The 11,332-nt window shown below is 44.9% G+C and overlaps 1 protein-coding gene across 2 annotated transcripts in view; it reads left to right on the forward strand.

The window, feature by feature from the left end:
- yes1 (YES proto-oncogene 1, Src family tyrosine kinase) overlaps window positions 1–10,130 on the forward strand; it is a 34,443-nt gene extending 24,313 nt beyond the window's left edge. For both annotated transcript variants that reach the window (XM_079501067.1, XM_079501066.1), the window contains exons 8-12: window positions 670–849; window positions 2,145–2,221; window positions 5,048–5,201; window positions 6,080–6,211; window positions 8,641–10,130. In XM_079501067.1, the coding sequence (XP_079357193.1) occupies window positions 670–849; window positions 2,145–2,221; window positions 5,048–5,201; window positions 6,080–6,211; window positions 8,641–8,849 (752 nt within the window). In that variant the 3' untranslated portion in view covers window positions 8,850–10,130. The remainder of the gene's footprint in view (window positions 1–669; window positions 850–2,144; window positions 2,222–5,047; window positions 5,202–6,079; window positions 6,212–8,640) is intronic.
- Window positions 10,131–11,332: the final 1,202 nt, after the last annotated feature.

The raw sequence follows: 11,332 nt of genomic DNA on the forward strand, positions 1-11,332 counted from the left end.
ATTGGAGGTCATATGTATTAGGGCGATTATCTTGAATTCGTTAATCGCAAGAGAAAAAAAAACATGACAACAGGATATTGTTGCCTCCTTGTTGCATTCCAATGCAACAGAAATGTGGTAAATGTTACGTCCTAATCAGTTAAGAATCATCTCTTGTTGTCCCATCAACCTTTTTTTTCAGGGTTCTTTTGTGCACGCTCCATCACATCGTGTGGTTCTAGACAGTGACCATGGAAATCCACAACACATTCCAGCAACACACTCATGCATTATCAACTGAAAACAAAAAGCAGAACTGTCCTGGCTGGCGGCGTTTTCTCCCACAATCTAACAAATGTACAAGTTATGATAATGAACCTGTGTTTACATACATAGTCGGGGCCATGAGAGCTGTGTCATAAACTACGGATAGGCCAAATGACACCCCCCACCACCACCACCCTTTTCCCAACCTCACTCCAGAACCCCACCCAACCACAACACTGACAATGCATACTTGTTGATATTATCATTATTGAAGGCAATGCACCAACCTCATTTCCCCACAAATTCCTGTGCACATAATTGCTAAACTAACCTTTTCCCTAATTTTGTCTGTCAATCTACCCATACAGTATTTTTGTTGTAATATAATCTGTAAAACCAATTTTTCGTGTTTATTTCATTCAGGCACATGGAATGGCACCACCAAGGTAGCGATCAAGACCCTGAAGCCAGGCACCATGTCCCCAGAGGCCTTCCTCCAGGAGGCTCAGATCATGAAGAAACTCCGACACGACAAACTGGTGCCTCTTTATGCTGTGGTGTCTGAGGAACCCATCTATATAGTCACTGAGTACATGGGGAAAGGTAAGGACAGCTATTAGTCACAGCCACCAAGTGGCCATCTACAAAACATATGCTTTGTTGTTGTATTGAACCACCTAGCAACTGAACACCCCTCTAGTGTTTTTTCTTTTCTTTGTTTTTTTCTTTTGTTTGAGTTTGGTGAAGCGCCAGCGCCAACAAATTGAATCAAACTGATCGTGATATAACTTTTCACCATCTTGTGCATGTGAAGTGTACTGAGTGCTTATGAAGTGGAGCTCAAAATGGCTCCTGCATCAGCCAGAATCAAATCGAATTAACACGTTTGCTATGAATTATTTATTTTTAAATAAGTGAATATATAAGTGAAAGCAAAGTGATCATGTGACTGGCAAGACCAACATGTAAATTAACCTGAACATTGAACAACACACTGATTCTTATCCTGACTGACATCCCCTAAACTAAGGGAAAGCGAAATGTACTTAATAGCAGAGTACTCGCTTGTACCCGCTATTGGAGTACCCAGTGTGGTACATGTTACCACAGTACTAATTCCATTTGATATTACAAACAATGGGTGATTTATAATCATGCTTGCTCCATATGTTTATGCAATTCTCTTCCACCCGCTTCGATTGTTTCAACCTATAATCGCCAGTATGTTCTTATCAAGGCCATTCAATGCAGCCAGTATTGACATTTCCTACATACTGCCTTGTCTGCCTACCACGAGTAGGTGATTAGGAAATGCAGAAGTGAAATGACTGCCGTCGTAGCGAAAACATCGTGAAACTGACTTACATGGCTGGTTAAGACTGATATGGGGGAATTAGGGAATGTTAATGTTAAGACTACGGTTAGAGTTGGGGTCAGATTTTGCCGTTCCGTTAGTAATAGTCACCACGTCGGACAATGACTGGCAAACACATCAGTATGTGAAAATGTCCATACTGACTTCATTGAATGGTGTTGATAACGACTGATGGCCGTCATTAAATACGGAGATAACATCCAAAACCGCTCAATTCTCCTTGTCAAGTTGGACTACAAACCTAGTTTAACCCATTCTGCGTGGGAACCCCTTTTGGTGTTAGCATTATGTTATGCTTTAGCTATTGAAAAATAGCAGATCTACAAGCTCATAGCGCGCCACCGAGTGGCGCGCTACGAGCTTGTAGGTCTGCTATTTTTGAAAAATCGAAGAACGACTGACATAGAAACATAGCTTTTTCAGAAAACTGTCAGGATGTAGAAGACATTTTTAGAATCTGATCTCAGGTCAAAATGGGTTGGTGGTAAACTGACAGCATGGATTTTAATTCCTGTGTTCACAGGGAGTTTACTGGACTTCCTGAAGGAGGGAGATGGAAAATACCTGAAGCTGCCCCAGCTGGTGGACATGGCAGCACAGGTAGGAGAACTTGGCACCGCCTCAGACAGAGACTCAATACTTCTCAGTGGAATACTAACTAGAGCTGGCACAGACCTGCCTCTGCACCCGCCACAGCTGCTCTGACGGCCTGCGTGCACGGCTGCTCTGACGGCCTGCGTGCACGGCTGCACGCGAGTGAGGAAGATGCAGAGAAGGAAAGAATCAGAGCAGAAAAGGGAGACCTAATGATGGAGGGCATGAAGGGGAATATGAGGGAAAGTGAAATGGATATAAGGAAGAGGAACAGGTAGAGAGAGGAGGGCAGATGGAGAGAAAATGATGATGCAAAAGAGGCTTCACCAGCAGAGGCCGTGTGTGGGGGCTATTTGTTTATTTATTTCCCAGTTGTGTGTGTGAGCGAGAGCGTGTGTGTGCGTGCATGTCTGTCTGTTTGTTTGTTTGTATATGCGCATGTGCACACATTTGCATAGGTGTGTATGACAGGATTTACTCAACCGTGCCAGGTCCAGTGTGTTGAGGATTCCGTTTTGTTCTCCATCTGGCTGCCATGTTAATTTAATATCCTGGTCTTGCATAATCTGTACCTAACGCGTCTCCGCCCAGGCGCCCACCGACACTCTCACCCCCCCTCCTTTTGGCTGTGGGTCCTCTCACGCTCCACCACTCATCTGCCTCAAGCACTTCAAGCACTACTCCTCGGGGGCCACTTAGGCTCGGCGGGTCGACCGCGAACTCTGTGATCTGCGCTTAATACGCCCCTCCATAGAAGTGTCAGGGAATTAGAGGACAGAAGACTCGGGAGTGCCTTTCAGGGAGTTTGTAGACGGTCGTGATGCTGCGAATGTAGATTTCATTTAGAGATTCGTGTGCATTTGCTGTCACTGTCTGCTCCCTTCACCTGAATTATGTCCCTGTTTTTTTGTCAGTCAGTGATTATGTTTAGCATTTGCCGGGCCATTATTGTAAATACTTTTTTTTCCTTCTTAATTATTTGGTTAAATAAAGGTTACAATTAGGTTTGGCATGTGGGATCATTTGGATGATGAGGTATTTATTTAGTTGAAGGAGATTTTGAACATGTCAAAGTCAATCTAGGTTTCTTTTGTAAGTGGTTCTCAATTTGTGACACTGATACACATCTGATCTGAATTGCCCTGATGTATAGTCTGCAGTGGAACCCTCCCAATCTCTGCTTAATCCCTGCTCAACCACTTCAGAAGTAATAGTAAGCTATTAAGCAATATTACACAAGAGCGTGTGCTTTACCCTGATGTTTGGCACGACGGTGATGCGGTCAGGAACGGTGTGCTTTACGCTGATTTTTGGCACGACAGTGATGCGGTCAGGAACTCGAAGCATCAACTGTGACTGAAGTGCCAATAATCAAGGTAAAGCACACCCTCAAGTGTAATATTGCGATTATACAGTTACCAACGAAACACATCTAAATGTATTCATATTGTGGGGCAATTCACATTCAAAATAAAAAAATAATGTTTCAACCTATGTGTCCCTGTAAATGGTACCTTTATCCAAGGCGCTTTACATTGATTGTGCATTACATTCACCCAGTCACACACACATTCATACACCGATGACGGCGGAAACCATGCAATGGCACCAACCAGCACACCAGGAGCAATTATGGGTTCAGTGTCTTGCTCAAGGACACTTCGACACTAACTCTGGGGGAGCCCGCGTTCGAACTGGCAACCTTGCGGTTACCATCCAGCCACTCTATCCCTGAGCCACTGCCGCCCACTAAATAGAGTTCATTAACTTCATTTGACTGAGACATTAATCCCTGTTGATTCAAAGTAGCAGCGCAGCGCTCAGCTGTCACAGAGGCGCCGTCTCACTAATCAACGCAGCTGAGCTGAAAATTTTTGTTGTTCTCTGGTGCTTGCAAGCTGTTGTTGTTTTTGGTTTTTCCTCCAGTAGGCTAGGACAGTGCGGCGCAGCCAGGCGCGCAGCTGTGCCATATATGGTCTGATCAGGTGTGGACTGTGGAGTGATTTTATGAATGTGATTAGGCCCAGGGCTAGGGCATCATGTTGGTTTAAGCACGGGTAGCGGGCCTATTTCAACCAATCAGATTGCTTGGTCGGAACTACCTGTTGTATATTTGCTAATAGTATTGGCAGACAACTATTTGTGGTTGGTATGATCTATCCCAGCTGTTAGATCCCAGCTCAGCCTTTTGTGGATCAGGGGCCACTTGAAAGGTGTTTGTGGCGGCTGTTCACAGTTAATAAGTGGTCAAATGGGTTGCATTTCACCAGTCAATCGACTGGTTCAATGGAACTAACGTAGTGCACATGCAGAATATCATCGTCCACCAGTGTGATGGGCCCACAGGTTGAGAATCACTGATCTATCCCAAATTCCAATTTAAGATTGCCAAGATCCAAATCTGGCTTAAACCAATCGGACCCCTCGGCCCTCTGACCCCGCTGGTAACCCTCTGATGTTTTTTATTTTTATTTTTTTATCTCAAGAACGATGGGTTCACAGATTGGTTTGTTTTAACCCATTTTGGGGCGGGAACCCCTTTTGGTGTTTTAAGCATCGTTATACTTTAGCCATTGAAAAATAGCAGATCTACAAGCTACGAGCTTGTAGGTCTGCCATTTTTGAAAAATCGTGAAAATGTGGTGCAAATTTGGAATACATATTCTTTCAGAGCGACCATTTTTAACTCAAATGTTTGCTTCTGGGGAGGGTCCCTGGAACAACATATTTTCAGATGGGGGTCAGGGGCTAATTACATATAATTTTGGGGGTCCTTGACATGAAATAGTTTGAGAACCACTGATATTAACCGTGCATCCGTGTCTGTCCCAGATTGCAGATGGAATGGCCTTCATAGAGAGGATGAATTACATCCACAGGGATCTGAGAGCTGCCAACATCCTGGTCGCCGACAACCTGGTGTGTAAGATCGCCGACTTTGGCCTGGCCCGACTGATCGAGGATAACGAGTACACCGCTAGACAAGGTCAGTCACACACACGCATACTGTACACACACACACACACCAGTGTTGTTTTCGTCGACTAAAACTAAGATGAAAAATGTTCGTCGACTACCTTTTTTCACTGACGAAAACTACATGAAAACTAAGCTATGATGTTTAAAACTAAGACTAAATATACTGACAATTTCGTCGACAAATAAAAACTAGACTAAAACTGTTAGGAAGGGACTAGTGGACAAGAGATCCAGTATAAGTCATTTTACACTGGGTTGCATGCTGAAAATAGCAGATCTACAAGCTCACTACGCGACGCGTTGTGAGCTTGTAGATGTGATATTTTCAGCAAGTGTAAAAAAAAGTCATTACGATGGCATCAAGGCCCATGCATTTTTTGGCCCTTTTTGGCATCAAGGCCCACCAAAAAGATATTCCAGGTGACTAAAATGTGACTATTCAAGAGACTATGACTAAAACAAAAATTTGCTGCCAAAAACAACACCTTCACACACACACACACACACACACACCGTTTTGCTTGTATTACTACTTGTGCTGTGAGGATGTCTGTTGACTGTTTGTTCCCCCATCTATTAACATGTGATGTTTTCCAGTATACGCCTAACCGTCAACGTTAATATAATCCTAATATCTTAACACAAACTAAAATTATTATTATTACTTTTATGGAGAGACATTTAAGGGCGCACACCACATACACACACACCCACTCGAGCGAGCGAGCACCACGCGCGCACACACACACAGCATTTTAATGGTGATTTTCTGAAATTGATCCATGACCTTTAATTTATTTTATTTTTTTGCACATCACGACTGTATGAATGATTCATAGAGCTGGGACTCCCTCCTCCTCAATGACATTTGCTTTGCTTTTCCAGGTGCCAAGTTCCCCATCAAATGGACAGCCCCTGAGGCTGCTCTATACGGACGCTTCACTATCAAGTCGGATGTCTGGTCATTTGGAATACTACTGACTGAACTGGTGACAAAGGGCAGAGTGCCCTACCCCGGTAAGAAAGAAGAACAAAATGGGGAAATACTATTCAGAATATGCAGCGAACATCATTGGCTTGTGAGTTTCCATGGATGTTTCTGGCTTCTTAGGAGTTCCTGGTCAAATTGGTCAATCTTGAGCACCGGATATCTTCATGTGGAAAAGTTGTTGTACAGACATGTCCCCTGTATCATTTTAGCCAATAGGCCTATGCTATTCTGAGCAAGAATGAAAATGTAAAATGACAACTTGCATTTTATCACACTTGAGAATAGAACCCTGCAAGGCACATGCGAAAGCATGTGAAAGCACTACTGTCCCTCCCAGTATGTGATTTGGTCATGGCAAGTCCAGGTCACTCATGGCCTATACGGCATGTCTGTCACCTCACCACTGACACCTGCTGCCCAAGAATGTCAATGCAGCGAGTCTGCGACCAAGGTTCCATATCGAGTGACTAGCACTGATTACAGGGTGTGCCATATGGCAGTCCTAACAGTTAGCACTTGTACTGTACCATCTGGCTCTCTGTGGCCTGCTTGGCTCTCAGCATGCAGCCTTCAGTCTAATTAATGCACCCTGAAGCTGGCTGACTGATTGAACCTCCTCTCCGAGTGTGGGTTGGGCATGGCGAGAGCATGTGCAGGCTCCTGCCATCATGCCATCTAGCCTTTTCGGGAGTTGATTTAGCATCATAGGAACCTTTTTATAGCGCAAGGGAAAAAAGGGAAACGACATGCACATCCCCAACCCAAACTTGGGCAGGTGCTGAGCGACGGACATTAAGCAGAGAGACATAAACACTCTGAGGGCTCCAACGCGACAGATGCTTTACTGCACCACCAACAAAAGCTGTGATGTCTCGAGCTCAAAGCTCTTCCTCAGACCTTTTATAGCGCAAAATAAATGGGAAGGGAGTGCACTTGAGTGCATTCATTGCAAGGCATCCTAATAGGAATGCTATTTTCGCCCATTTGGATGGATGAACCGATATGTTATGGGAAGCGAGACATTCACTACTCGTTGGACATAACCCATGCCAAGTTGCCAACACCTCGGCATCCGACATACCGATACCCCTGTCTCAGACTTGGCCGCTAAGCAGTTGCTCCAGTGTCCAGACCCCTCTCCTCTTTCAGTGTGTGTGTGTGTGTGTGTGTGTGTGTGTGTGTGTGTGTGTGTGTGTGTGTGTGTGTGTGTGTGTGTGTGTGTGTGTGTGTGTGTGTGTGTGTGTGTGTGTGTGTGTGTGTGTGTGTGTGTGTGTGTGTGTGTGTGTGTGTGTGTGTGTGTGTGTGTGTGTGTGTGTGTGTGTGTGTGTGTGTGTGTGTGTGTGTGTGTGTGTGTGTGTGCGTGCGTGCGTGTGTGTCAGAACCTCTTTTAGCTACAGAACAGCTCCCCAGGGGACCATGCTGTGTGTCATTGGGGTCCCCAGGGGACCATGCTGTGTGTCACTGGGTTCTTCCTGTTCTGGAGGCGTATGTACGTACTCTGTCGTACACTGTGCTTTGTACAGGTCTGAAGAGGATCCATTAGGGTAGACGGTGAAGTCATAATGGGGTTTGATAGTGATGTGTACGGTAACATGAAAAGGATATCTTATTACGGCGCTCTAGGGGACAAGCCTTCTAGGAAAGGGTCTGTGTCGACTCGATCAGTGCCGGATGTCTTGTGCACGCCAAGGAAGTAACTCCCTGCACTGTTTCCACGTTTTATATATTTGATATATTTAACTAATGGAATTCGGTGGTGGGCATATCCGGCTGAAACCATGAGATCACTGATGTCTGCATTATGATGTTATAATGTCACAGTAGACTCAACTCAACATCATAGACTGGCTGCATGATGTCCAACATCCACATTGAAGCCACCTTAGTTATTAAATGGTGCATTTATATAGCGCTTTACATAAGATTGTGCATTACATTCACCCATTCACACACACATTCACACACCGATGGCGGCGGAAACCATGCAAGGCACCAACCAGCACATCAGGAGCAATTAGGGGTTTAGTGTCTTGCTCAAGGACACCTCAACACTAACTCTGGGGGAGCCCGGGTTCGAACTGGCAACCATGCGGTTACCATCCAGCCACTCTACCCCTGAGCCAAGCTGCATGCTTGTTTCTAAATGTGTTTTAGCCCATTCTGGACGGGAACCCCTTTTGGTGTTTTAACTAAGCATTATGTTCTACTTTAGCTATTGAAAAATAGCAGATCTACAAGCTCATAGCACACCACCAAGTGGCGCGCTACGAGCTTGTAGGTCTGCTATTTTTGAAAAATCGTAAAAATGCGGCACAAATCTTTGAATATATATTCTTTGTTTTATTTCGACGTCAGGCCTAAATGTGTTTTAGTATCCAGCGCCTGGTCAGGATGTTGAACGTATTCTGATGGCCCATCGTTCAATCTTATCTTCCCGCTGTCTTCGTTTGGCCAGGCATGGTGAACCGGGAGGTGCTGGAGCAGGTGGAGAGAGGCTATCGCATGCCGTGTCCCCAGGGCTGCCCTGAGTCCCTCCACGAGATGATGAGGGTGTGCTGGAAGAAGGAGGCGGACGAAAGGCCCACCTTCGAGTACCTCCAGTCCTTCCTGGAGGATTACTTCACCGCGACGGAGCCGCAGTATCAGCCGGGCGACAACCTGTAGCGCCACTGTGATGGATACGTGGCAGTAAACTCTTAACCTAACCGTACACTACCGTACACTACACACAGGCATGTCAACAGAGGGCCAGGTTTGGGACAATAAGATAATAACCACCACCAGGCCACTCTAATGACCAACCCCCCCCCCCCCCCCCCCCCTGCAGGCTGAACTGTGGATCAAGCCATTTTAGTGCTAGAAAACTACAAAGTTAGTCGCCAAATCACTACGCACACACACACACACACACACACACACACACACACACACACACACACACACACACACAGATAAATGGTTCTCTTCCTGTTTTGTGTCCCAGTCAGCATTCGAGGACACAGAGTGGTACTAGTAGTAGAGTACGTCCTTTGGAACCCTGTGTAAGTTTATAGACTTAACCTGAACACTGTGATTAATTCAAGGAGGAGGAGATTGAATCCCGAGTCTGTGGTTCATTTGCCACTGCACAGATTTTGTTTCTTTTTCCCCCACATGTTCCTCCTTGGGGTGCAGTCACACAGAACCTTTGCCTATGAGGCCAGATTCTGCCAATGCTTTTCAATGGGGATGGACCGTTTATTTCGCATAATGGCAACAAACCATTCCCATTGAAAAGCATTGACAGTAACTGCCCTCATAGGCAGAATTAAAGTACTATGAGACCGCACATCCGCACCCTTAACCTTATTTTTATTATATTGTCTTTTCCCACTTCTAAAATAATTTGAAAACTATTTTGAACAAAACATTTCGTTATTGTACAGGATTTGGTTTGGTTTGTGGTATTTAGAATGATAGTGGGGTTTTTTTATTTCTTTTTTTTTTATTGACCAATAACTGTGTCTGAAAAGTATGTGCCACGACTGTAAAGCTTGATGGAGAGAGCTCTGGTAGAGAAAGAGTAATTGAACAGGATGTATACTATAGTATGTATTTGAGAATGTACCAAGTGAGAGATAAAGTAGCAAAGCATATACGGTATGTAAGAGGACATTTATTTTTGAGCATGTATGGTCAGTCTGACAAAAGTGAGTAATGTAAGTGATTTGTGCGTATCTTTTAATGAGGTGACTTGAATGGCAAATCATGTGCTTTTATTGTGCTTTTTTTTATTGTTAATTTTACCTGTGGGGTTTTAAGTTGTGAACTTGAAATCAGAAGAGGCATTTTTAATTATTTTTTAGGGCAAAGAAAATTCTGTAACATTTTATAAATGTTTTTAAACAGAGACATTGGAGCTGTGAACATTTCAAGTGACGAGATTACATTCATCAATGTCTGAAATTTGCATTTTGTCTTTTGTTCAGTCTAGAGCTTTTTTTGTGGAATATAGCTCCTTCTTTGTTGCATACATCTGCTTAAATTTAACTTTGCACCAACCAGAGATAAGATTTGTTTGTTTGTCATTGTTTTGTAGTCATCAGGCCGGAACCCTCTAAACCAGAACATCCTTTCCCTCAAACCGGAAGAATAATACCTTCCCAATAAAAGCCTTGATGTGGCGTAGTGCAAGTCACGCTTTTATTGTGGAAGGTTTTATCAAATCTTCCGGTTTGAGTGAAAGGAAGTTCTGGTTTAGAGGGTTCCGGCCTGATGACTACAACATGACTTAAACGATATCATCCACTCCCGACTGGATCATGAACCCGAAAAGGAATGCTGCCCAGGCTAGCACAGAGCAGACATTGAATTGAAAAATTCTACCAGGTAATGAGAGAGAGCGAGAGGTTTAACTTTGTACTCATCAGATATGTATGCAAGTGGGGCCTAGTGCCGGTGGCCTAGTGGTCAACCACATATAGGCTCTAATGCAGTCTGACAGTGAGTCGTGGGTTCGATTTCCGAGCCCGATGATCTTTGCTGCGTGACACTCCGTCTCTCTCCCCGTTTCCTGTCTACTGTGTTGCTAGTTGCTGAGAGAGTGAGGTCTAGCCAACACCAACTCGGGATTCCTAGATCGCTGCCCTCCACAAATTCCTATCCAACATCAGGTTCTTGAGCTCTTCAGTGTTGTCAGCCAAGCTGTCGCGCCGCAGCACGTCTACATAGGTAGTAGGCTTCTTTCCCCTCCTGGCTTTGCCCTGGGTTGGCTCCCATAGGGTCAATTTACTTGCCTCACGTTCTGGGTGCCTGACGCAGTGCCCTGCCAGCCTCATCCTTCTCTCTCTGACTTTGTCCGTGACGTGTGGTAGGTCCCCATAGAGGTCCACATTTCTGATGCGGTCCGTCCATGTGACACCTAGTGCCATTCGTAGCATTCTTGTGTAGACTCCATCCAGGGCTTTTTCCTGTTGTACTGTGAGGGTCCATGTATCGGCCCCATACAGCAGTACTGACTCCACAGTAGCTATGAACAGCCACCTCTTAAGGTCTTCTCCGATGTGTGTAGCAGAGTGGCTCAGAGCCTCAGCCGGATGGCCTCAAAAGTTAAGATAGTGGACTTTCATGCGGGAGACTGAGTTCAAGTCCTGGGCGTTGCATATCCA

This window comes from Electrona antarctica, assembly GCF_951216825.1.
Source record: "Electrona antarctica genome assembly, chromosome: 1".
NCBI classification, from domain to species: domain Eukaryota; kingdom Metazoa; phylum Chordata; class Actinopteri; order Myctophiformes; family Myctophidae; genus Electrona; species Electrona antarctica.